General features: G+C 43.9%; 1 protein-coding gene across 1 annotated transcript in view; it reads right to left on the bottom strand.

Moving 5' to 3' along the window:
* Nucleotides 1-25379, bottom strand: part of KDM2B (lysine demethylase 2B) — a 136574-nt gene that overhangs the window by 99136 nt on the left and 12059 nt on the right. The window contains exons 5-6 of the mRNA XM_006015198.3: nt 7845-8023; nt 6873-6979 (exon numbers count right to left, since the gene is read on the bottom strand). Coding sequence (XP_006015260.1) covers nt 6873-6979; nt 7845-8023 — 286 coding nt within the window. The remainder of the gene's footprint in view (nt 1-6872; nt 6980-7844; nt 8024-25379) is intronic.

The following is a 25379-nucleotide window of genomic DNA, read 5'->3' as shown; positions in this document are numbered from 1 at the left end:
GACTCCCCGATTGATTAAGAACTACTCATATGAATAAGGATTTGCAAGTCTGGACACAAGATTTGTGACGCAAGAGATGCAGCTCAGGGTATGAAAACAAATAAGAAACAGGGGAATTTCCAAGTGCTGGTAATGGAAGTTATTTATTTCCATCTTTCAGGGGAGATTCAACAGCGGCACAACATCAGAGCCGATCAGAAAAGGTTTTCCCCTAACGGAACTCATTTAGCTTTTGGTGAAAAACTGAAACCAAAACATTTTGATTCTGCGATGCCTACCATGATGCCTTGTGGGAGCGGCTGCTCCCATTCGTGTCTCTAGGCTGGGTTCGCAAGTCAGGCAGCTTTTCCCCATGATGTACCATGGTCTCCCCCATTGCCAGATGAGCACAGAGTGTGTCAGGGCAGCTGCAGGGCTGTGGCTCACCATGAGAGTTGGGATTCAGCTCCACCTCAGTTCACTCTAACCATGCTCTTTTCCCATCCTTTAAGCTGAACAGCAAGAGGCAGCTTGCACAAGAACCGACTATGGCAGCTGACTGCCACTGAGGACTCCTCCATGCCATGTGGACCCCAAATAGAGCGCTGCCGGCACCTGCTTTTTTCAGTGCATCATCTGAACAACAGAAAAGAGCAGGGTCCAGTATCTTGGCCATAATGCTTTTATACTTTTTTACTTTATGCTCACAGAAGCTCTGAGCACCTGCTTTTTTTTTTTTGAGACAGATTCACATCTTGAACTGTGTATTCTGGGGGCTCAACCTTTTTCATCACACTAACTACATGGGAGAGTCCTCCTGGGTTAATAACTTGGGTTTCTTATTTGCAAGGTGGTCTTCTAAGCATGATCATTTGTCTTTTAGCCATGTATGTATGCAGTGGTGGAGAAAGGAAACAAATGCAACCCTGAATTCCCCTGGGTAACCACAGAGGAGGCTGAGGCAGCACAAGCTTCCTGTACCAACCTCCTAACGTGCCTCTACCAGAACCCACGGGAGGCACTTCTACAGTCAGGCAGTAGGTCCGTTTCCACATCCATGTAGCCTTGGCCTCTCTGCTGACACTCGAAATAACCCAGACAGTTAAAGCCAATCTTTGGTCATGGTTTATGGGATGTGGACACCTGGCTACCAGAAGCTGGTATGAACTCACTTCCATGGAGACATGCCCTTCCATGACATGCACTTCCATGACATGAGATATGTCAAGTTGGTATGAACTCACTTCCACGGAGACACTGAGCAGACCACAGGTGGTAACACCTTTCAGCCTATTAACAAAGCCTGGATCTCAACCAATAAACCAATGAATAAAAAGTTCCCCCCATCCCCCAATTACTTGTGTCTTCTTTGTCTGAAATTAGGGATGTTGCTCACAAGCCCTTTTCTATTTCACTGCAATCCGGCTCTACCCGGACTGCCCAGTTAACGCTGTTTGCTCGTCTCTCTCTCAGACATTAGTCATTTACTTCTGGACGAGATGCAGCCTCACTGCACAGAATTTAAAAAAAACAACTTAACGGTGCAAATCCAAGTGGAGCCAGGGCAGTCTCCAGTAACTGAACCAGCACGGCAGATGGAGCGTTCTCTAACTCCATTCCCAGCACAGAGCTTTGTGTGTAGTGGCCAAGACAGACATTTGTGTCTAGTAATACCATCTGTGTCTGCAAAATCACAATTGCTTTCACTAGAGTGTTTTCTGGGTGCTGGGAACAGACTAACGCTGAGTACAGCATGCCTCAAGCTCCTGGCATGACGTGCACACTGCGCATTCAAGGCAAGAGGAACAGTGACAAGTCCCCTTTCTGGGCTACAAGTCAGGGGACACAATCACCAGCGTTCTTGCTGAAATTAATATGCAGCATTACATGGGTAATAACAATGACGCTGAGCCCAAGCGTCACACACAACGTCCTCAAGCTTCTACAGGAGCACTCACAGCAGGGGCTAGGACTGAATTTCCCAAAGATGGGAAAGGGTAGCTAGCAACTTATGTTTAGAAAGTGGGCTACACGTGTTTAGTGTTAGTTCGTTGGACCGTTCGGTCTGTCCAAACTACCAAGGTTCCTGTTCAGGCCCTCCTCATCTTGCTCCTTGGGTACTACAGTCCACTCCTCTCTGGCCTGTATGCCAGACACCCTCCCACATTAAGCTAATTCAAAAAGCTGTTGCTAGGATCAATTCGTTAATTCTTCACGCTGACCACATCAGCTTAGGCTTCCTGACCCTCCAGTGGCTGCTCCTCCTGAGCCGTATTAAAGCCAAACTCTTTGTCCTTGCCTTTGAAGTCTCTACCATTTAGCTCCTCTCTGTTCCCCACATCTGTTAGCACAAGGAGGGAGGCAACCTTTTTGGCAGGAGCACCACAAAGTAGCTCCACACCCCTTCTGAGTACCACTCTGATCTCCTTCTCCTGCCCAATCTGTTACTTTGCTTTCTGCTTCCTGCCCTGCGCTCCCTGCCTGATCTGCTGCTCTACTTTCTGCTTCCTGGCCTATCTGTCCCTGTGCTGCCTGTCTAATCCTTGATCTGCCAAGTAACACACACAGAGGCCTGTGCCACTTGTGGTACCTGTCACACAGGTTGCCCCCCACCCCACCCCCACCCCATGCCGACTCTAGCGGGGTGCGGGGCCCAGGGAAAATCAGCCTGTGTGGGGCCCCCTTAACCTGTGCAGGGCTGTGGCCCCCCCGCAAAGGGGAGGGTCTCCATGCTTGTACTGCAGCTTCGGGCTGAGCCGCCAGCTCCAGGTGGGCCCCGGGGGAGGGGCCACAGCCGCTCTGCCCGGCTCCACAGGGCACCCCCAAGGCGCGGGGCCCAGGGCGGTCGCCCCGATTCGCCGTATCCTAGGGACAGCTCTGCCCCTACATTAACATATTAAGCCATCAATCTCCATGTTAATTCCACCAAAGAGAGCAACCTTAGCTACCTGCTTGCCTGCTGCTCCTCTGGCAACTCCCTTATATCCCAATGTATGGGACGAGCTCCCTGTCAAAATCCGTACTGTAAAACTGCTACCTTAACCTCTTTTCAACCCCACCAAGAGATCAACCATCTGGCGTTGGTGAGCTAAGATGTCTGTTCTTGTATGAAGTTCTGCCCGTTGTTCTGCCACCTCGTCCTTCTAGCCCCTCCCGTGTTTGTCCGCTCGCTGCGTCCCGTCCAGCACACAGACTGCAGGCTTCATCTGCTAGGAACTATCTTCTTTCATTCTCATTTACACCCCCCCAAACGAGGTAAAAGGACCATGAACCATATTGTGATTCCCATGTTCTAAATAAAGGAAAGGGCATGTCAGGCAATGGTTAAAGTAGGAAATGGGGGAGTAGGCTGCTTAAGTCAGGCAGTCAGTGACTGTCTGACCTCCGGCAACTCACTCAGATCAGCACTTCAAACCTAGACAATTCGATCCATCTCTAGACACCTTACCAAGAAGCTTCATTTTTCAGAAGCGCCTCATCATTGGTTGATGAGGGTCCTGACCACATCACTGGATTGGGTTGGGAGACAAGGCAGGAGAAAGAATCTCTTCCATCCCTCCAGCTTTCACTTTTTCAAGTACTTGGTTAGAAAAGCAGCAACATTAAATATTGCATGTCACTTTTTGACTGTACACTCCTATTGTACATTCGTTACCATCTGGTACCTCAGAACAAACCGGCCTTCACTCTGAAACCATAGTAGTTATTGTGAGAAACTGAACATATTCTGGTAGAGGCCAGTGCGTGAGAACACAATGCAGCGAAACTCCACTGGTGGTGAAGAAAAGCAAAAGTCAGTGATGGTAAGAACAGCTGAGGTATAGGAACAGGCGATTAGCAAAGTATTTTGTACTTCTAAACATGTTAAGAGCAAAAAGAAAAAGCTGAGACTATTTAGAAAAGAGATAAGCGGGCATATGAAAGATATGCACAACACTGATGACTAGTTTAAGGAAGGCAGGATGATAAGGTGCTCATGTTTACCATATCTGATAATACCAGAGCAAGGTAATACTTTTCTTACCAAAATATATCATTGCTAACCAGCAGAACTCATTACCACTAGGTATCATTGAAGTCAAGAGTGTTAGCTGTCGAGATCAGCATGATCCAAAACCACATCTGAAATTTATATATGTCTCACGCAGTTCTTCACAAGGATATTATGTAGGATAAAAATACAAGGGATCTAAACACTCGGGTTTCAGGGTTAGACCAACCTCTTTCCAATCCTGATCAGTTGGGAACTTCCTTTATAAGCAGTTTACTTCAACAGGACCTGATGCAAAGCCTTTTGAAATCAACAAGAAGACTCCTGCTATCGTCAAAGAGCTTTGGATCAGATCCAACTGAATTCTAGCAATGAAGGATATGATATGGGACCAGTGACTGAAACAGGGTTGACTGGACTGGACTGGTCAGTGTCCTGATCCCCCATGAGAATGCCTACCTCCCAATGAAAATCCTGCTATGCAACTTTTCTGATGACTTTTTATTCTGAATGTAATTTATGGCAAAAAAAATATTAAGCATTTTCCCAAAGCAAACAATCTCCCTGACTTGATACAGAACCCATATGTAACGTTCTTATATTTCTGGCAGCAGAAAGCACTCATAACATAAGCTATTACTTTGTCGTCAGCACAACAACAAAAATAAAATAACTCTTAACAGAATTTAAATGGTAAATCAATCAAATAATTGCAAAACCAAATAGCTCCTGAAGATAAGACTCCAAGTTCATAGGTATTTACTGATGAGAGTCTCTCCGGCTATTTCTGCCATCAGACATAACCACAAGAGTTTGGATGGAGAGGTTTCATTACCCTCCTCTGGATGGAAATTTATAGCTCCCCAGCCAAGAGGAAAATGTCAGTGAAAATTGAACAATGGTAAGACAAAATCAATTTACCACCAAACGCCAATTATATCTGAGCAATATTAAATGAAGTTTAGTAACCCTAAGCTGCCTGACGTTTTTCAGGATATCAACAAATGAATGTATGCAAGATATGAATATCTGTGTAAATAGTAAGTACATATTTGTGTTACCATGTGTTACTACAATAAAGGGCATTTACAGAATACCTCCTATCTCCCAAATCCTTGACAAATATTATTTATTCCTCAAACCATTCCCCATATTCCTCATCCCTTTTAATATAGGTGAATGCTACTTTCCTCATTATATAGATGGGGATACAGAGAGTAAAGGCAAAGAGATTTTCAAAGCAAACTATGGGATTCAGAAACCTACTCAATATGGTTTAATGAAAGACAGGCACCTTAAATCCTCTATACCAGGGATTGGCAACCTACAGCCAACTATGGCCTACAGAGACCCATGGACATAGGGCTCAGCAGCAGTTGCTTTCCTGAGTGGCCATGGGGACAAGCACTAAGTGTGGGCACATGCCACAAGGGGTGGCAGTGGCTGGGTCCCAAAGCCCAAGCCCCTGCCTATGCACCTCTGACCCAAACTGGGTCAATCCAGCTCACAGCCATAACCTACACATTTCCCAAAAATCTGAACCAAAGGCTTTAAAAGATGAATGCCTAAGGTCAAGGATCATAATATAGCAAGTGTGAGCTACCTGTGCTTAACACCTGTGGAATTTGGGACTGGACTGCTTAGATGCCTAAATGAACTTTTAGGCACCTGACTTCAGGCACTCCAGCTTGGGAATCTGACTCTGAAATCTGCAAAAGGGTGCCATGTTTAACCACGAGAGCATGTCTGTGAAACAGACACTGTCAATAATACAAAGCCCACTTCCAGTATTTATAGCTCTCCCTCACTGCAGCTGTTTCAACTACTAACACCACCCCAATTTTTCAGCTGTGCTAAAAATTTCTATGAAATTTGCTATTTACACTTTCAGATCTCAAACCTTTCTTGTTTTCTCCCATTACATAAAAACACCCTAAAGCAAGACATCTAAACTGGTGAAAGCTATCAAATATCTCTGAATGAAGTCTTCATTTCAGTTACTCATCAAGGATTTCCTTAATTTCTTACCACCTTGCTACTTATAGAACTCCTCACCCCTCCTCCTTTCTAATCCAGTGAAGTTGTACTGTCTGCCAGGATGCCAGGAAGCAAAGCCATACATTTATGCAGAAACAGACACATGACACAGAGGCAATGCAAGTGCTGACTGACTATACTACCTCTCAAATGTGCCTCAACTAGGTCTTCTAAAGTTCAGTCTCTGCAGCCTATTCAGTCCTTGGTCCCCCATTTCAGAACAGCAGTAAGGAAGCCAACTAGCATTAACTGTAGTAGTAGAGTTGTCAAAGAGAACTAAATTGGACTGAGATGCTCAAGCCCATTTTATCAAATAGCCCTCTGTTAGTATCAAGTTTGGTCATTAACAACCTGGGATGGCTTTGCCCCATCAGCCAGTACGTGGAAATTTTAACTCTTCCCCTTGACATATTTGCTGTCCTAAGAAACTATTAACTGGGGCAGCCTTTTCCAGGACAGCAGACGTGGCCACTCAAATCTAAAATCTTAGCAAATCTTCAAGGGGGGGGTTGTTTTTAAAGATTAAGTGTCTGCATTTAGTGAATCCCAAACTTTACACGGAGTATTTGTTCTAGCATTTTAGAATGAAAGACAGAACGTGACCCCGGTTGAAAAGAGCCCAATGACAAGCCTTAAGAACATGAAAGATCCATTATAAAGTTCTCAGATGCCAAATCGATCTTCTTAAAAGCTGGAGAAGTCCACTGGTATTACACAGCTCAAGCAGGTCAACCAAGCCAGCCCCCATCCCTGCTCGCTGAGAAAAAAAATCAATACTGCTTCTGCTATCAACATCTGAGGCTCAAACAGGAATTAAATGGGGAGGGCAAGAGAAGAGCTTTATCAAAACCTTAAACAAACTTACTTTTTCACTTTAGGGTATTTCATCTCCGAAATGGCATTAGTAGCATCTGTCTGTCTCTCCTTCAAATGTTGCGGCCACATGTTATCCACCCAGTCGACTAAATCCACCTAAAATCCCCACCAGAACCAACTGTTAGTCAATAAACAAGTGATGAGAGATAATCCCAACAGTCAGAGCTGGAACAGTGGTTGGCAAATCAATGGCAGCCTGGCAGCTTGCACATGCTCAGAGATGGTAGTGATTCCCTTCATATTACTGTCTCCGTTCTGGCTGTTTGAACACGAAACACTGTGAAATCTGTACTGAGCACTCCAACCCTTAGCCCTTCAAACATAGGAGGGATATGACACTGAGTCCACTGGGCACCAATTCTGACCCTAGAGTAGTCGTGGGCACTAAGTGCCTTGCAAGACTGGGCCACTTGTGCTGTGGGATCTCAATAACATCTGCATTTAACTGTATACATGGAGACTGTACCCTACAAACTATGTTCATGCGCATTCAAAAACCCAATTTAGAAAGATACTGTATATTTTCGAGGAACATTAACCCTGGTATTCTGGCCAAATGCCAATCTGAGTAATTACATCACTGCCTAGCTAATATTTCCTCCAGTTTCACTTGGACACAGAATTCTTCAGAGTTCCTGTCTTAAAGCCAAAGTGTGGGCAGGTGCAAAGAGTGGGAGCAGAGTGATTACAAAAGGGAGAGAGATCCCACATAAGTGAGAAAAGAGGGAAACTGGTGATGGCTCAGCACCCTACTAGTGCAGCTCTTGTCTTGAAGATTTCAGTATGAAATCCCATTCCGTGGCAGTCAGAGAAAGGATGAGTCCATGGCTCCTTTTCTGCTGAGCGTCATGCAAGGGGTCCATTATTATTTGCCATCAGGTTATATTTTCACATTAATAGTTAAGAGAAAATTCCAAATCACTAGACGCTATTTTAACCCCACCACAAAGAGATCCCTTACCACATTGGGGCGCTTGACAATGTTCTCCAACTTGGTGTGACTGAACTCCAGACTGATGACGTTGTAAAGCTTCTCACGCTGGGCCTCTGGTGTTTCATAATACCTCACGAACTGGGACATGCTCATCTCAACCCCTCTCTGTGTGTTCACATCCATTACATCCACAATCCGACGGCTTCCTGCAAACACACACGACACTCTTAAAACATTCTCTTGAGTTTTGTTGTATTCATTCATTAATTCCTGGGTAGCCACAGTTTGCAGCTTCTGGGAAACCACAGTAAACCTGGCCCTGGAGGAGAGGAATTCAATTCCACCCCAAGCCCAGCTCTTGAACGCTGTAGGGCACAAGGTGAAACAGAGAAGAGGAAAGGTTTCTCAGTGATTAGGGGACTGGATTGCAATCTGGTTCTAGTCCTGACTCTGACACTGACTTACAGTATGATATTGGACAACTCACTCAGCCTCTCTGTCCTTCAGGTCTCCATCTGCAAAATGGGGACAACAGCACTTCTCTACTACACAGGGGGATTGTAAGGAGAAACACATTAAAGGTCATGAGGCTTAAATGCCATATTACAGTGCAGGCCATGTAAGACATACTGGCAGTTCTCCAAGCTACACTCTGCAATTTCCCAACCATCCATATGCCTCTCAAGATGCTCCTGCATAAAGATTGTCTGCATGGGCTGATGCTGTCAGGTGCTGAGCACCCCTTTTTGGGGGGCGCTGAGTGCTTTTAAATCCTACTGCCCTCTGGCAGATTTGAAGGCACTATGCGCCTCGGAGGATTGAGCCCAGTATTTGGATCTCTGAACACAAACTGAGGGACATATTTCAGCTCCTCACATGGCGTGCACACAACTCTCATTAGCACCAGAATGTTGAACAGCGGTTTCAGCCAAGCTTTCAATTTTATACAGATTAATCTACAGTCTTCTCTTTGGCCAACTGGAAGGTTTCACCTCTCTCAGCAATTTCATCACTCTAATTAGCAGTTCATTTGTGTACGAGTGAAAAAGAACCCATGAGAGGCATGCCTCATTTCCAGGATAGAAGGATTCCAACAATCAAACTCACCCCCTTCCAAAAAATCCCTCCAATACAATTTCCGTATCTGAAGTTATTCTAAATAAACTGCATTAAAATGAAATGGAAGATCTGCGTATGCTATCGCAGGGACTCATTAATAATTATAGCACCTGGTCCATTGTGTGCTTGGGAGCAGTATTTCAGCAAGAATGATCACTTGGGTTGCATGACTCTATTAAAACCATCCTTTGCCACTGATACCAGTGACAGTGACAGACGTGATAATGATTCTGGAAAGGAACTCAAGACCATAAAACTTCATAATCAAACAGACAAATTTATAGCATGTAAATCTGGGCCAGTCTCTGTGGCCCTGCAGTTGGTATTCTCCACTAGCAAGGGAGTGACCACTGTGCAGTTCTGCAATCTGGTCTCAGGAATCCATCTAGCATTGCCACCTTTGGGGGCAAAAGGGCATTAGGGACATGTAACCACAACTCTGTAATAAAGCATGCATTTTAAGCGATACGTATGCATACTTTAAATAATTTGCATGTAAGACAACCTTATTTTTTTCCAAAATGTTACATGTAGCTGTAGTAAGGCGGAAGGCATTGGTTTAGTACAAGGCTGGGTATCAAGATTTGTGGGTTCCAACCCTGGTGCTGGGAAGGGAGCACGGTCTAGTAGTTAAAGCAGAGATTACCAACAAGACTGCCGAGCACTCAAATGCAGCAGAAGACTTTTGAGACTTGCATCTACTATGTTACAAGTCAAAAATCCACCTGAGCCTAGATGCCCATCAGGCTATTATGACAGAGGCATGACAGGTCCTGTAGCCTCTTCACTATCCTCCACTCAGGCTCCCTGTCCACCCTCCACTTCGTTTGGGCTTCACATCAATTCCTTCCCATTCTTTCCGAGAAAAACCTGGTTCCCCACTGATAGGACCTACCCCTGGGAAAGGCACCTGAAAGTAGCGGTAAGACGAAACGGCTGGATCTCCTTTTCCCCCTCACAGCCCACCAACGACGACGAAACCAGCCAGTTCCCAGCTGTGATCTAGCTAGGTTAACGCTGATGGACCCGCAGTACAAATGCAGTCCAAAGAATTTGACTAACGGAACCTCAGCCACCCCTCACTGTTAATACCGCGAGACAGACTACAAGTCCCATGTGCACTGCTTTTCCAGAGCACCACCTGCCACTGAGCACTGCATGCTGGGATTTGTAGTCTGCAAAAAATACACATCTTATTGCTGACTAGGGAAGCTGCAATTTACTGCATACTGTATAGCCCTTGGCCTCCTGGAAAGTTGCCCATCTAAACTTCAGCTGGGCAAAGTCTGGATGGTGCTGGGTAAAGGGAAGAGTCCTTTTTTTCCTGAAGGAGGTTTGGCGTTTGTTCAGAGGCAAAAAAGCTTCAGTTCTGCTGAGGCTGCAGCGAAAGGCATTTTACTGCCTAGAGAAGAAACTGCTTTCTTCCTCCTGTGATGCTGCCTATTCATGGAGCACAAGAGAGTCCCCTGAGGAGCAGGAAGAGAGTAACTGAGAAACAAGCTCTTCACTACCCCCTAGCAACGGGAACAGAAGAAAGCAAAAGAGAAGAGCGGGTTAGCTGCAGAGAGAGACACGAGAGCAAGAGAGGCACAAGGAGCTTCTTGAGAGCGACATTTAGACTCGTGGAAAAGCTAAACAGGATGCTCTGCCCACATCATGTTGGCATAAGCCGTGTTGTGGAGAGGCAAGAAAACACATGGGTAGCTCTAAAATATGCTAGGCACTGCACATACTTTAACAGGATAAAACTCACAATGCTACTTTTCCATATGAGTATTATTATTTCCATTATATACAGGGGAGGAACCTGTGGCACTGCAAGGAAAATAACTTACAAAATCCCCCCACTTCCACTCCAGTGCTTTGAGCACTAGATCAGTGGCTCTCAACCTTTTTTTGACTAGAGGCACCTCTCCTTAAACTCAAGGTGCCGCTCACGAGACTGGAGGGCACCCCTCAGACAACGCTTTTAGTTTTCACTTGTTATTTGACTACAGAAAAACAACAGAGCAATTCTTCTGCTGCAAAGAACTCAGAAAGCACACGACAGGTTGGAATTGTTTTGATGCTGTGGCTTCCTATCTGCAATCTCTGGGTTTATCTTGTGAATCTCATTTGTGCACCTAACAGTACCAACATTGCATGGCATCCCACAACACCCTTGAAAAGACCTCAAGGCACCTCAGGATGCCATGGCACCCTGGTTGAGAATCACTTCACTAGATAAACCCCAGAGAGCGGCGGGCAATTCACAAAGGTTACTGGGAACTGTTGAATACGGTGCGAGTCGTTCATGTAAACTCTCCACTCTTGTCTTTGCTGCAGGTCTTGCACCCATCCTTCACCTCTCTACTGCATATTGCAAGGAAGCAGCTGTGGCTGAGGAGCTGTAAATGCAAGTAGCTGTAGCGGAGTGACTCGGCTCTCTGAGATAAAACCCCCATGGGCAGCTGGGGGCAGGAGTTCTTAGATCAGGTTTCTAACTGGAGGGTAGTTTTTGACCTGAAATGGCATCTGATTCTCATTATCCAGGCAACGGGCTTTTACTCCTCAAAATGTTGTGTCCCCTGTCCAGTCACAGAGCTTCCATAGATATCGGTGGAGGTCAATACTCAGAATACACGTGGAAGATGCAGCATGCTACTGGATACATGGACCAGAAATGATGAATGATAATAAGAGGAGAATTTCCTAAACAGTACATTATGCCTCTCTCCTTCAATGTATACCATTACACAGGCAAGAGTGAAATCTCCCCAAATACCCTGTGTGGAGGTATGGTCAAAGAATTGGTCCATGATGGGGCTGGGCCTACCTGATGCAAATTACTGAACTCCTTCTGATACTAGCAGATGATTGTAGCCAGAGGATGACATGCTGTTTAGGACGAGAAGCCAAAGTCATGCGAGGAGATGCTAGGTGGAAGAGGTCTCTTTCTGAGGCTTGAACTTAGAAACAAAGCTACATAACCTTATGACCTTCACACTTCTGATTGTGGGAAGTCTCTTATTAATCAGCTTGTTTGAGAATTGCTCTAAAAAGCCCAATTACACCAAGTAGTTGAATCTCAAGATTTCAGGGGTCTTAGGTACAACTCACCTGACCCAACACAGCAACAAAAGCATATATATTCCTCTATATTTCCTACCAAAACACATGGTAATTGCAGAAAAATTGAGAGGGACATCATTCCTATGCACTCAAGTACAGTAGGTCTACAAGATCTTCATTCACCCACCCTAGCTATTAGTGGCGCTTCCCAATTCCTAGTGCTAAGAGTAATGACAAATGAAATAAAATTAAATAATAAATACCGTGGAGCTCCAGCTCCACCAGGGGGCATTAAAGAACAAAGGGAAATAGAGGTTTACCAAGGACACAGCAGAGCTCCCCCACACTTCCACCTTAGCTGTCTTCATGCCCCAGCACTCTGAGTGCATTTTAACCCCCCATCATCAAACACGTTTTAAAGCCATCAATCAGCTTTGCAATTCTATACCTTTCTCACTCACCCCTCCTCTCCCCAACATCTGTCCCCACCCAGCAATTCATTTCAGACATCCCATCCAAGGTACCACTGTCTGGCTGGCCTGCAGAAGGAAGAAGGAGCTAAATCCTTTCCTTTGCATAGAGACCTAATATTACAAACACCAGAGATGCACCTTTCCCTCTTCCATCCTCCCCCCACATGCAGTTTTATTCTTTGCCATAAAACTGCCAAACTGCAATAACCCATGTTATTAAGTTTTTCATGCTACAAAACTTATTTAAGACTTTCCTGAAGTCGTGCTCTGAGCCTGTAAAAAAGTCTCATGAAACCTGCATTTTATGGAATCAGACTAAAGAGAACAGTTTGAAGTGCATAATGCTTTTTTTAGTGACATCTGACAGAGCCAATCAACATCTTTACACTTATTAAACACCTATGCTGCAATCCCATGGTGATCTTTTTAAACAAACTTTAAACTGAAAAAAACTCATTTTCATGGAGAAAAAACATTTTCATGGAGAAAAAATGTTTCATATGCAACCCACCATATCAAGGGCACCTGCTCATTATTTGCACTGTCTAAAAGTATTACTTACACTATGAAAACATTTGTTGTGCTTTAAAGATGGAGCAAGGCAGAGCTCTGCCTTTACAGACAGCTGACAATCAAAACAGCATACAGAGAACTATGATACATAAGATTTGGTGGGAAGCGGGAGGGAGTTAAACGTTTTCAGACTTCTTTTATCCTATTTTATTATATCCATTATTGAAGAGACCGATTCCTTCCAAAAAATGCCCCTGACAAAAGATCTTTATTATTTTATAGGAAGTTTATCATAGAGAAAATCCAGTTATGCATTGTAGCGGGCAGGCGGGGGCTGGCAAAGGCTTGCAGCAGACTGTGTGCTCCAGGCTGGAGAAGTCTGCAAGCTTCTTGGGACTGCAGCCAGCTACAGGCAGTAAGGCTAATTACAGGCCTGCTCCAAGGACTGAGCCAGCTGCAAAAGATAAGGGCTGGCCAAAGGAAGTTAAAAGGCTCCCAGGGAAAGGAGTCAGGGAGGTGGGGATAGAGGAGAGGCAGAAACACAGCTAGGAACAACTGCAAGAGAGAGGGTGAGTCAGAGGGAGTGAGGGCTGCTTGGCAGCAGCTGCAACACCAGGACAGGAACTCTTCACATCTGGCAAGAGGCCTAGAGCTGCAAAGTTGGAAGCAGCAATCCCCTGTCCAGGGAACTGAGACAGAGACACTCTGGGAAGCAGCCCATGCTGCATAGACTGCAGCAAGGAGCCAGAGGGACCTTCTCTGGAGCTACAGAGGACTCTGGACTACGAATGTGCCCTCTTTAAACTGGGCTAAGCTGTATTTGCTGAGTACTGACTTGTGGTTAAGAGGCTTCCTGTAGAGTAATGGGCCTAGGAAATAAGGAACTGTATATAGTTGAAGGACTGTGGGAGCTAAGCAAATCCCTGAGCCTGCTACAGGCATAATAAGGAATTTAGAATTAATAGAAATCCTTGTTTTAAAATATATCTTTTATTCTACAATACTGGTCCAAATGACTACTGCACACAACAGTGATATAAATGTTTTAGAACAGTTTGATTCGTTTTTTGGTTTTTTTTTTGGGGGGGGGGGGGGTTGTCTGAGAAAAAAACAAAACAAAACACAAAGACAAACAAGAGCAGCACAAACCGCATCAATTTTACACAAGTTTAGTACAGCCCTTGGTTTCCAGACAAGTTGCTAATACAGTCTTCACTTGAGAAATACATTTGGATACCCGGAGACTGATCTCTAGCCCTTCATCCCAACCCTTGGGGAAAAAACAGAATAATACAGATCCACAACACCGTTTTATCAGGTGAGCGGTGGTTATGTTGTTTGTTCCTAGACACTTACACACCAGGGTCAGAAAGAGAAACCAATCGGAAATCTCATTACACCCTCCAATCAGCTTGTGCAACTGGTTACCACAAAAATCCATTAAAACCTTTTTTCTTTTTTTTTTTTTTTAATAAAGTCTGTCAAATTCTATTGGTGCTGCAAAGTATGTAAATCTCTCTATGGTTATTGGTTGCTGGTTGTGATTATAAGAACAGAATAATTGTAAGTGCTTGGCTATGGCATGATTTATCTCTGCCTTGTCACAAGCTATTATGAGATTAGGGAATAAAATGAGCATGTACAGCAGAGCAGCCTCATCATAAGAAGATGGATGAAAAGAAACCAGAGCAGGTCACTTGAGGGAAGGGACAGGAAGGAGATGAAGAAAAAAGGAAGACCACATGGCTTCTTCAACGCAACACTCAGGAAAGAGAAACCTGCTGGCCAAAACACGAATGAATTTCCTCAATAACACAAACAGTACATTAGAACCAAGTCTTGTATTATCCAGCTGTTTCTTCTTTGTAACGCCTGCATTTAAAAAGAAATGCACTACACATGGAAGTCTGGCTGGTAATGGGGCAACCTTTTTAATTGCTGGCTACTAGCCCAAAGCCAGCCCAGGGAGGAGCTAACTGAAAGTTACCCCCATCAAATCGTTGCTTGTTGCCCGAACAGGTGTCCTAACCACAGATAAACTATCAGCACAGCCCGTTTGACAACCCCTGTAACGTGACCAAGAGTTGCAAAGGCACTTTGCAAGGCTGCTCCCATCTTGCTTCTTGGACAGAACAGGTGCACACATTTTAGGCAACAGCAAATTGTTAACTGTGCAATGGGTTTTTATGACAAAGGCAGCCTATGAAACAATACGCTCTTATAAAAAGAGGATCTCCTACAAGTTTAAGGCCATATACTATATTAGCACTACAAAAACTTAAGTTTAACACCAAAACATTAGATTCCCCAGAAAGCAACAGTATACGAGAAGACCCATGTCGCAACACCTGGAATCTAACTGATCCTTGATAGGTCTAAGTTCTGAAGCATGTAGTTGCCACAAGGCCTGAAATTACAAGAAAAGCATGGAAATCTTACCTTTCCAAAACAGGAAAGGAAGTATTTTTGTTTGTCTATCAAGAAGCCCATCAGGTTTACATTTTGTTATTTTTCTTTATGTTACTAACAACACCCAAAGTTACTAACAGGGAAATGGCTCGAGACATCTCTCGCTCTTCCTTCCCTGCGCTCTCTACCTACCGTTTGCATTGTACTCCTCTTGCCTAACACAACTTTCACTTGCCAGTGCCCATCCACTTACATGAAAGTGTTTGGCTTGGGTTACAAACGTGCAAAGGGAGTGGTTGTTTTTTTGGTTTTAAAGCAAAGATCAAATTTGGTTTTGATTTAAGAAAAATCATCAATTTGGCACAACATTTTTTTTTTTTAAGTTTAATTACAGCTTGAACTATGATGATTCTCAAATACAATTTAATGTTGCTCGTCCTAGTAGTATCATGATGTTATCAGGTAGGATGCTATGGCAGTGCCGTGCTATAAACACACTGGAACAGCAAGGAAGGAAAACATGCTGCAAGCGAGGGCCTCAGATGAATGCTCCAGGTTCCTTGACATCTGCTGGTCAGATGTTCTTAACACAGACCAGAATACACAGTTTATCCCCAGTTTAGCTTCCTCCCTCTGAACATCTAAAAGAACCAACTCCATCTGAATTAGACACTTGGTGATCTGCACATCTGACCTCCTGTGACAGGAACAGGGATGCTGCCCTGATCACCAACTGCTGAAACTTTTAAATGTCAAGACACTTCCTTTCAGGCAAGCCACCTATAACGAGCTAGTCAGCTTTCTAATGAATGCTTTATTACAGAGCAGCTGCCTTCAACGTACCTTTTGCATTAGAGCCAGTAAGGTGCAGGCTTAGATTTCCAATTTCTCCCCTATTCTGCGGGGATACAACTGGCTCCCTATGCCAGACGTCCTCTGTCCTAAACAATTCTTTCCTTGACGGCTAATTTCCATCATTTGTGGCCATAGCTTGGAGATGTTACTACACCCATGGCTCATCAGACCTGGTAAGATTTCCCCATATAAACAAGCAGCACAGTTTCAAAAGATGGATGAGGCAGCAACACAGCGAGTGAAAACTGAGCGCATTTAAAGCTGAAGCAATTCTCTATCTTCGTCCTGGCTTGTCATGACAAAAGTCCTGTTTAAAGAGAAGGAGATTCAAGCAGGAAAATGTGTGCGTGTGTGTGTTGGGGGGTTAGAATATTTTAGCCCTCTGTTCCTTATTGCTTCTAGATCAGCTACTGCTAGCTACTGTTAAGAGGAGTAAGGATGGTCTTTTAGTCATGGCACAGCCTTGGCAGGAAAGGTAACTGAGTTTTACCACTGGCTTGGCCAGAGAATTTCCATCTCCGTACAACCAAGGCAGGTGTGTTCCCCTGAAAATCCTTTTCTACCCTAGCAAGGAAGACTGTCAACACCAACACCATTACCTATTCAGACATGCATCATCCCTCACCCCACAGACAAAAGGGGGAGGGTCCTCTGTAACAAACTACCCCAAACAGTAGTTTGTACTGTAAAATAGGAAAGAGTCAAAGACTCTTTAAAGTCCACTACAGACTTCGCTACCACTGTTGATTTGATGGGAAGGAGTTTAGAGAGCAACATAAGAGAAGGCAGCAAAAAGATCCTGAAGTAGAAAGAGACTTTCGTGTGACCTTGGATAGATTAAGTAATTTAGGGGCTGTTTTGTTTAAAGCACTCAGGATCCAACAGCTGTCCCTGACTCCAAATGAAACTGTGTGCGTGCTGGACCTGGGAAAACTCTGTCTCAGGCTGGCGATATAGCACTTCTCATCCTTCCAAAAGGCCGTCACTAATGTTTGCAAAGCAAGCTGAGATCATCAGACTGAAAGTGTTACAGAAATACAAGGTATTCTTAGATTGTACAGGCACTTTTGACAGGCTCTCCAGCATGATGACATAAATGATTTTGGCACCACGTGAGCTACGCATATTCCCGCAGCCTAGCAAATAGTGTTCTGCTACCTTGAAGGTTACCTGGTTTCAGTTCTCTCTCTCGATTCTGCATAAGTCAGCAGTTATGCCAATGTAGACATTAACTAGGCAATGGTTTTATTTAAGAGCAAGGTAGATGCTACTACAAAGATTCAGGAAATGGCTGTAATAGAAAACATGTGCAGGACAGAAAAGAGTTATGCAGGCTCTGACCAAAATAACCCTCCCAACTGTCAGCCAAGTAGATTTACAGGGGGAAGCAGCAGCAAATATTTGAGGTGTGCCTCTTTTAAAACATTTGCATGGAGCTCCAGCAAGTTCACAGCATTACATTCAGCTGGTAAATAGCAGATGGATTCTGGCCTACTCTAAAAGAGTTGTTGGATTAATCATAAAGAGTGCAGTGGTGTGGGTGGGCACACATGCTACTCATTGGAATAATAACCCCACAGGAAAATCCTCTAAAATAACAACTCTTTTGTTAATCGTGCATTACCTAGACTAAGTCTTCTAGAGCCACTTGCGGATACAAAAGATGAATAAGCTAAGCACTTTGAGTTCTGCTAAGCAGGGCAGGCGGCAGCAAGCACACCTTCCCTTTCTTCACATCCCTGTCATGCTAAAATGAAAACTGGAGAAATGACAGCGACTGGCATATTTCTTTAATACTCCTGGACTTCAGAAGAGATGAACAAAAGTAACCAGATTCTCAGTTGTGCTGGAAACATCAAAGAACTTAATGCCACAGTGAGCACAATCCCTCCAGCTAAGAGACTGGCTCAAGGGAACATTTCATCCAGTCCACCTCCAACAGCAGGAGGTGGGAGAACGCATCAAGGAAAATACAAGTACCCTCAAGCACACTGTCAGGGGGCTGAGGAAGAGGCTGGCACTTAAGAGAATTGGCTAAAACTAAAATGGGTTGTTAGCCTTGATGAAGAACTGACAAGTGAGACTTGATGGGTGGAGTGTCAGGACATGAACGATAACGAGAGACACGGTCCCTCCCCCCTCATTTTTTTAACACTCTCCTACGGTGCAAATACAAGAGGATATTCAAGGTTAATAGCAGGTAAGGTTGAGCAGGACACATTTTACGCAGCCTGTTGTCAGCATCTGCAGCAGGTGGTCTGCTAACGTGCATGTGCAGTTACACATGCTAAGACCGTGCTCATGCTTCAAGGCACTTGCTTATTATAGCAAAGTTGCGAAGCATCACGTAGCCTTTCCCCACCAATATAGGACGGGGTGCTCAACCTCTGGTCCACAGGCCAGATCCAGCCCCCAGGACCATGTCATCTGACCTGCTGGGCTCCTCACAGATCCAAAATGTTGGCAGTGGGGTAGCAGTGGCTGCTCCCCTGCTGCCAAATTTCCAAACCCGTGGGCAGGCCCATGGGTCAGTTAGCATGAGCCTGTATGCTAGGTCAGGAGCAAAGGACAGCATGGGGCCCAATCCTGGTGCTGGGTGCCAGGGCCCATCTTGGCACACAGGGCCCTTTCTGGCATGCAGGCAGTAATGCCAGCACGTGGGGCCAGGCAGGGGAGGTGCAGGATGCCAGGACCTAGTCTCAGCACAAGATGCTCGATCCAGGCATGTAGGGCCAGGAAGAGGCAGCGGAGAGCCCGATCCTGGTGCAGAGAGCCTGACAGCCCACAGACTGGCTCTGCATCACTCATGGCCCACAAGGCCAGAAGACTGAGCACCACCACTGATGTAGGACACTGCAGAGCCAGCCAGGTGCTTCGTGAGCAAAAGGCCTGACACATCCTCAGCTCTTCCATGGAAGAGAAAAAACACCTCTGAAGGGAAAAATCCCTACCATGTAACAGATCCAAGAGATATGATGCAGCTCAGCTGAATTTCAAACTAATTTTAAGTGAGCCTAAAACTACACACAGCAAAGCAGACATTCAAAATTATATGTCCAGGCAAACAAAACCCAGCAACATTAGTTACTTCTACACAAGGAAGTGACCCAAACTGTGGATTAAATATTAATTTTGGTCATAAAATATGATTTAATTGAGACAAACCACAGCCTGTGCACCAAAGTCACTCTTACCAACATTACAATCCCAGAACTGCCACAGGGGCAGAGTCAGAACTGCACAGGCTATGAACTCCTGCCTTACCCACATTTTAATCACTTCACTGGGAGTTGTGATTGTACTTAAACCCGCACAAAGAGAAAAAAGCCGGAGCAATAGAAATTAGCAGACAGGACTCATCTGGAGAAGCTGGTAAATACAGGCTGGTAATAGAAAAGTGACTGAGTTTATCTGCTTTCCATCCAACTTTAAAAGTATTCCCTATAGTTGCAACTAATGAAGCCTCTTCTTGCATGGTTTCTCCAGTCACTTTGATCCTTAGGAGGATTTTTACAACAGATTAAGCAATGGTTTAAAAAATAATCAATAGTTTCCAAGGATGTAGTCCAATGTTTTTGTTTGTACTGGCTACAACTCCTAATGACAATTAATGGAGTTCATGCATGGTCTATATAAAAATGTTTAGGAAGCAACATCACAAATGGCTACTGCAAAATGAACATCATTGCTTTGGAGAATGGCTTTGCTGCTTCTCTCTTTTTTTAATATTCTACATTCTATCATATGTAATCAGGGCATATCTTTAGTAACAGCAAAATCATCTAATATTCACTAGAGCCTAGATGGGCTCAATTCATGCAGCTTTAGGATGTCCCCCTTCTAATTTTATGGTACCTGTGTGTTTGAATGCTCAGATTTAACATTAAATTAGTACACATCAATGGATTGGACTTGGGGGGGTGTTCTGTGACAGACCTAGCCCAAATGGCTATGTTAAATCATAAAAATGAGGAAAACACAGAGCGTTTTTAAGCATTCACGTGGTCAGCAGTCTGGGAAATGTCCACCTTGAAAGGATTCATTTAAATCGTCCACCGGAGAGAACACCATTCTATCATTAAGTGGCATACCACCTTGGTGGGTTTAATTCCTCCCTGATGTAACTCCCTTGAAGCCAGTGGGTTTCCACTAGGAAAGAATCTTGCCCATAGTGTTTTGCAAAGTGAAGGATTCGGAGGCTGGAAGGGCTGCCCTAGTTGCTATTTTCGGCAAGTGATTCACAAATGAGGCTGTTCTCTCTTCTTTAACACTGTCCTTTGCTTTGGAAGTGGAGGTCAGGCCTGCGTTACGTGGAGGCATTTTTCCAGATCAGTTTGTCATACAGAGAGGGAACAAACTGGGCAGCTTTAAACCAGCTTAACCATACAGAGAGTATTAGTATAACATGAGTTAATTTTAGCAATTCTGTTTGTTTCTTTTGGTGAACTAAACACTCAATACTTCTCCAGAAAAGACTTTAAAAGGAAAAAAAATAATAAGGGACCACACGGAGGGATCTCATCAACATCCTCATCTGAGGAATGCAGTCGTACAATCCATAATACTGACTAAATGAAAAATGGGCAGCAATTACTTCATCTCAGCTGCGCCAGTCCTAGGAAAGATCTAGAGATGACACCAATACTGCAAAATAATGAGAAAATCATTTCCAAAGCAGCAGGGTCAATATCCCAGACCAAATACTCGCATGCAGGCTTTGCACCTGGCCCTTTTTTGTAAGTTGTGAAGCAAACCTATCTCCGCTAAATTGCATCAATAGCCTCCTTGCTTGGGAATCATACCGAACAGTTGGGAAAGTAGGCTTCCGAATCAGTAAACCCTGAAACCTGATTTCCCAAGAGTGTTTAATGGAAACGGAGCTTAATGGGTTCAGTTTTCAGGATCTTACAGAGGTTTCTGTTTAGTTTTCCTCTGGGGGCCCCACCTAACTCCCTGCCAACCCTGTAAAGTTTAAAATTGCAATCTTTTGCGCTCAAGGACTGGCCCCTGGCTTGTGGCCAGTTATATACTATTGCAGTAATTCTAATCAGTTGAGCATGTTCCTGATTCTCCTCTTGTGTCTGTACGGAAGTTACTCCAGTAGCTGACCTTGCTAGCCTGTAAGCAAAAGCACCAAACAAACAACAGGCTGTAGGCAATAAACTCCTTGACAAACTCAGCTGTAACTCTAATTTTCTGTGCAGTAAGCAGCACCAGAAGATCTCACTGGTAACATGTGTGAACCATGAGTTTGGGGACCACTGATCTAGTCTATAGTATATCTCCATATCGTGACACTATCAAGCTGGCCCAAGAGTTGGGGTTTCTAAAGCTCTGGGAGCACCTGGCTATTTGCAGAAGAGGTAGGAACCATGGAGATGTCTGCACTCAGGTCAGATTTGTTTGAATGTAAATGCTCCCCTGCAGTATTTGCAAACTGGACATTGAAAAAATTGTGCTCCTGCCTAAGGGGCAGAAATCAAAATGCAGAGAGTAGCCAATGGCCAATTCATATTTGGGATACACACAGAACCGATGTGAACAAGAACAGGTGAGAGGGTAACAGGAATGGAAACATGTTGTGTTCCTTTTTATATGTTAAGACCAGCTCAGCAAAGCTCAACTCAGCTCTTCTGTCTCCTTTTTCAAATGGCTCCTGCACTGACAGGACAAAATCCACATCCATAGGGAAGACAGCTTGTCTGAATCGAGTCCTGCACAGAGGTCTGAGGGCAGTACTTTGGCATCACCATGTGAACAGCACAAGGTCACTTTTGGCGCCCAATCCTTAACCCGAGAACCTTTGCCTTCATACCTCCCTGAGCCATCTTCCCAATCCACAATGTCCCACCTCCCCTGCAACCATTATAGTGTTGTTCTATGTATAAAGTAACATTAGGCCCGTATTAGGCAGAATTGATTCAAAGGTTTTTGTGCCACAATACGTGCAGTTTCTTTGTTATGATTTCACCCCCTGCTTTGCATCAGAACTGCTGATTTCCTTTCGCTGAAGGTGGAACCATAGATTTATTGCAACTAGACGTCCCTACTTGTACGCAGACACTTGACTCAAGTCTCTCCAGGTCCTGTTGTAGTTGTGTGAATTCAAGCACAATACAAGGTTCAGAGGAGACCAACATGAGAGAGACAGCAAACGCTGAAGAGGAGTGAACCAAAGAAGATTAGGAAGCAATTCCCCAGAGTGAGGTTATTCTGTTTGGCTCCATCAGTCCTAGAGTCCCCCACTGGTTACCAGTAGCACAAAGCAAAGATCTACAGAGCCTAGACTGAGAACCACTGTTACTGCCAAAGAACCAGAAAATTAAAGTGTTGTCTTCTCATAAAATTGCACCTACACTTTCTTTCATGTTCCTTTAGATATCAAATGTCTTTCTTGGCCTGACCTTCAAGGCTGCTACCCTCACCCAAGACCCCTTCTGCAAAGACACAGACTGATGATGCTTGAGTGAAGAACAGATGGGGATATACTTACTTCATCTGTGCAAAAAAAAAAGAAGGTATGTATATATGTAAACTGTGTGTATCATGATTTCGCCCCTCTGCTTCACCCTTTACAGAGACTGTCTTCAAATAGGATAACAATTTGGGGTAGTCTTCTTATGTATTTGTAAAACAACTAGAGCAAGCGTTCTGGTGTGAACCAGGTCTGCTAAGGACTGCTGCAGGATAAATATTTAATAACAACAGAATGACTAGTTGAGAGACATCAGACTGAGCTGCTGACAACCTGTAGCTGTTATTTATAAACTGATATATTATATTCAGAGGAGTGTTAACCCTTTCTGTCTTAGCCACACTCATATAAAGTCAGCCTGCCTAAGTTAGCTAAGGGAGTGTATAGCTTTGAATTAGCTTGCTGCCCAAGGCAATGATAGTCACCCTTTTTGTCGATGGAGTTTCAGGTTTACCTTCACAAGCATATATCTCTGTTGTCCTCAATGCAATTTCCAAGCAAGTATTCTTTAAGGCTGAAGTACTAATTTTTAGGAAGGAAAGCCTTGTTTCTCCTGCCACTGCACCTTCCCATGCTGGTTTGCAATGAGTTCTGGAGCCATCATTGCTGCAAAAAGGCTGGCAGCATACAAGCCTGGGCAACTACAAGCTGCATTAAGCAGTTGCTTTCTCAGGGCTCTGGCACCACAGGCAATCTGTCAGCCAGAATCACCACTTACTGGAGTAGCCTGGATAATATTTAGTGCACTGGCCCCACATTTACTCCGTGGGACACCTAATATCCCATATTCACCACACTGGAAACTACCAAACTGCTCTGAAGTTAAGTCTAGCACATTTATTTGGTGATCTACCATTCCTTGCACAACCCCAGAAAATCACTGTTTTCTAGGTACATGGGAACTGGGAGAACGAGGAGGGGCAGGACCAGAATGTGAATCCTGTTTGAAGCTGAGGAACCCCAAGCATCCTGAATCCCTCCCTTCTTTACTGCACATCAAGTGGGGGCTCACCCCCATGTGGAAGAACATCCTTAATGGACCTGAAGATCTGGATGTTCTGCATAGATTTGCCAGCACCCCTTGGATTATCCAAGACTGATCACAATCTGGGGTTGCAAATGTCCAGGTCACAACTGTCGTGTCTCCACTGTCAAACCAGCTCTCATTTAGGTGCACGTGTGCTGAAGGATGGAGGTGAGCGCTGTACACAACTCCATGAACAAAGCTGCCTTGCATCCAAACTGTATGCAGCCACTGCTGATCATTCCAAAGGGGACTGTAGGAATTTGTCCTCAGGCTAAGACAATCCCCTGGGAGAAGTGCTGGTATCCCACAAAGCACTGCACAAATGTCACAGCCGATGCTACAAGGGGCACCAGAATACCCAACCACAGTGAAACAAACCCATTTTGTACTCGTACAACCAGTTACTGAAAGGGCATGCTTCACGCAGAAAGGCTTTCTTGAAATTTAAAAAAAGTTTATGATGTCATGACAATGACACCTTGTCCTTTAGAATTAGTATTCAAATCCACATTAGAGAAGAAAATTATAAGGGCCTAATATTTAATGATATTACAGTAGTTTATTTCTCTTTTAAGCAGTCTGAAGTTCCTAAGTAGACCAAGAGTTTTTCTCCTCCTCTCCAATTGATTTCTTGGCTCACAGCCATTTTACAGATCAGACAAATTCCAACAACTTAAATTAATCCACTGACCTTGGCTTTAAAAAATAGTTGGGATGTTGCTCATTTAGAGTAGAGTTAACTGTCTAGTTAGAACCAATATTATAGTATTTGAACTATGTTTAACATAGACACACAAACTAATCTAGACCATGCCCTTATATAAATCATAATAGATCTTAAGAAGAAGTTGTCCTCTTAAATTGGGGACAACATTTACACTTTGCAACAACAAGCATTTCTGAAAACCAAGCCCAAGGATAATGCTTTTACACTACTGCTTACAGATCCTAGTGAAAACTGAGATTTTTTTTAAAATATAGACTGGAGTCCAAACACTAAGATACAACGCACCAAAAATCAAGCTGCTTTCATTGCTTTCTGAATGAATAGTAACGACAGAAAGAACAAATGAGAAGCATGCATACTGACAAGTAAATTCTGTTTTTTAAATTCTTTGTTAATAGTGTAGTCTGGGATTTTCAAAGAGTTAGGTACCCAAATCCAATTGATTTTACTAGGATATGGACACTGCCTTCTCTTTGTTGTCATTAAACATCACAGTGAAGGATCCTACATTCAACAAATACAAGAGATAAAGGAGTTTGATTTTTTTAATTAACAGTGGGTGAGATTTTCAAAAATTTAAAGTCACATATGACTTGAAGTCCCACTGACTTGCAATGAGATTTAGCTACGTTGAAAACTAGCGCCCTGAATCTCTCAAAAATATCCTTATGACAAAGATACACATGCACTGATTCATCCTTGGAAGAAATTAAAACTTTTACAGATGCTACAATGATGGCCACAATAGACAAACTTACACTAGAGTGTTTTATTTTCAAGCTGCATTCTCCCTATTGACTTCAGCACAAATTCTGACTCTGTGGGTAGATATTACACTACTTCATATTTGTAAAATATCTTTCTCTCTGCATGCTCCCTGAGGCATTTCACTTGTACACACAATATTCCTGAA

This window comes from Alligator sinensis, unplaced genomic scaffold (genome assembly GCF_000455745.1).
Source record: "Alligator sinensis unplaced genomic scaffold, ASM45574v1 scaffold628_2, whole genome shotgun sequence".
Lineage (NCBI taxonomy): Eukaryota > Metazoa > Chordata > Crocodylia > Alligatoridae > Alligator > Alligator sinensis.
The sequence above is the reverse complement of the archived record's forward strand: the minus strand, read 5'-3'. Positions and strand labels throughout refer to the sequence as shown.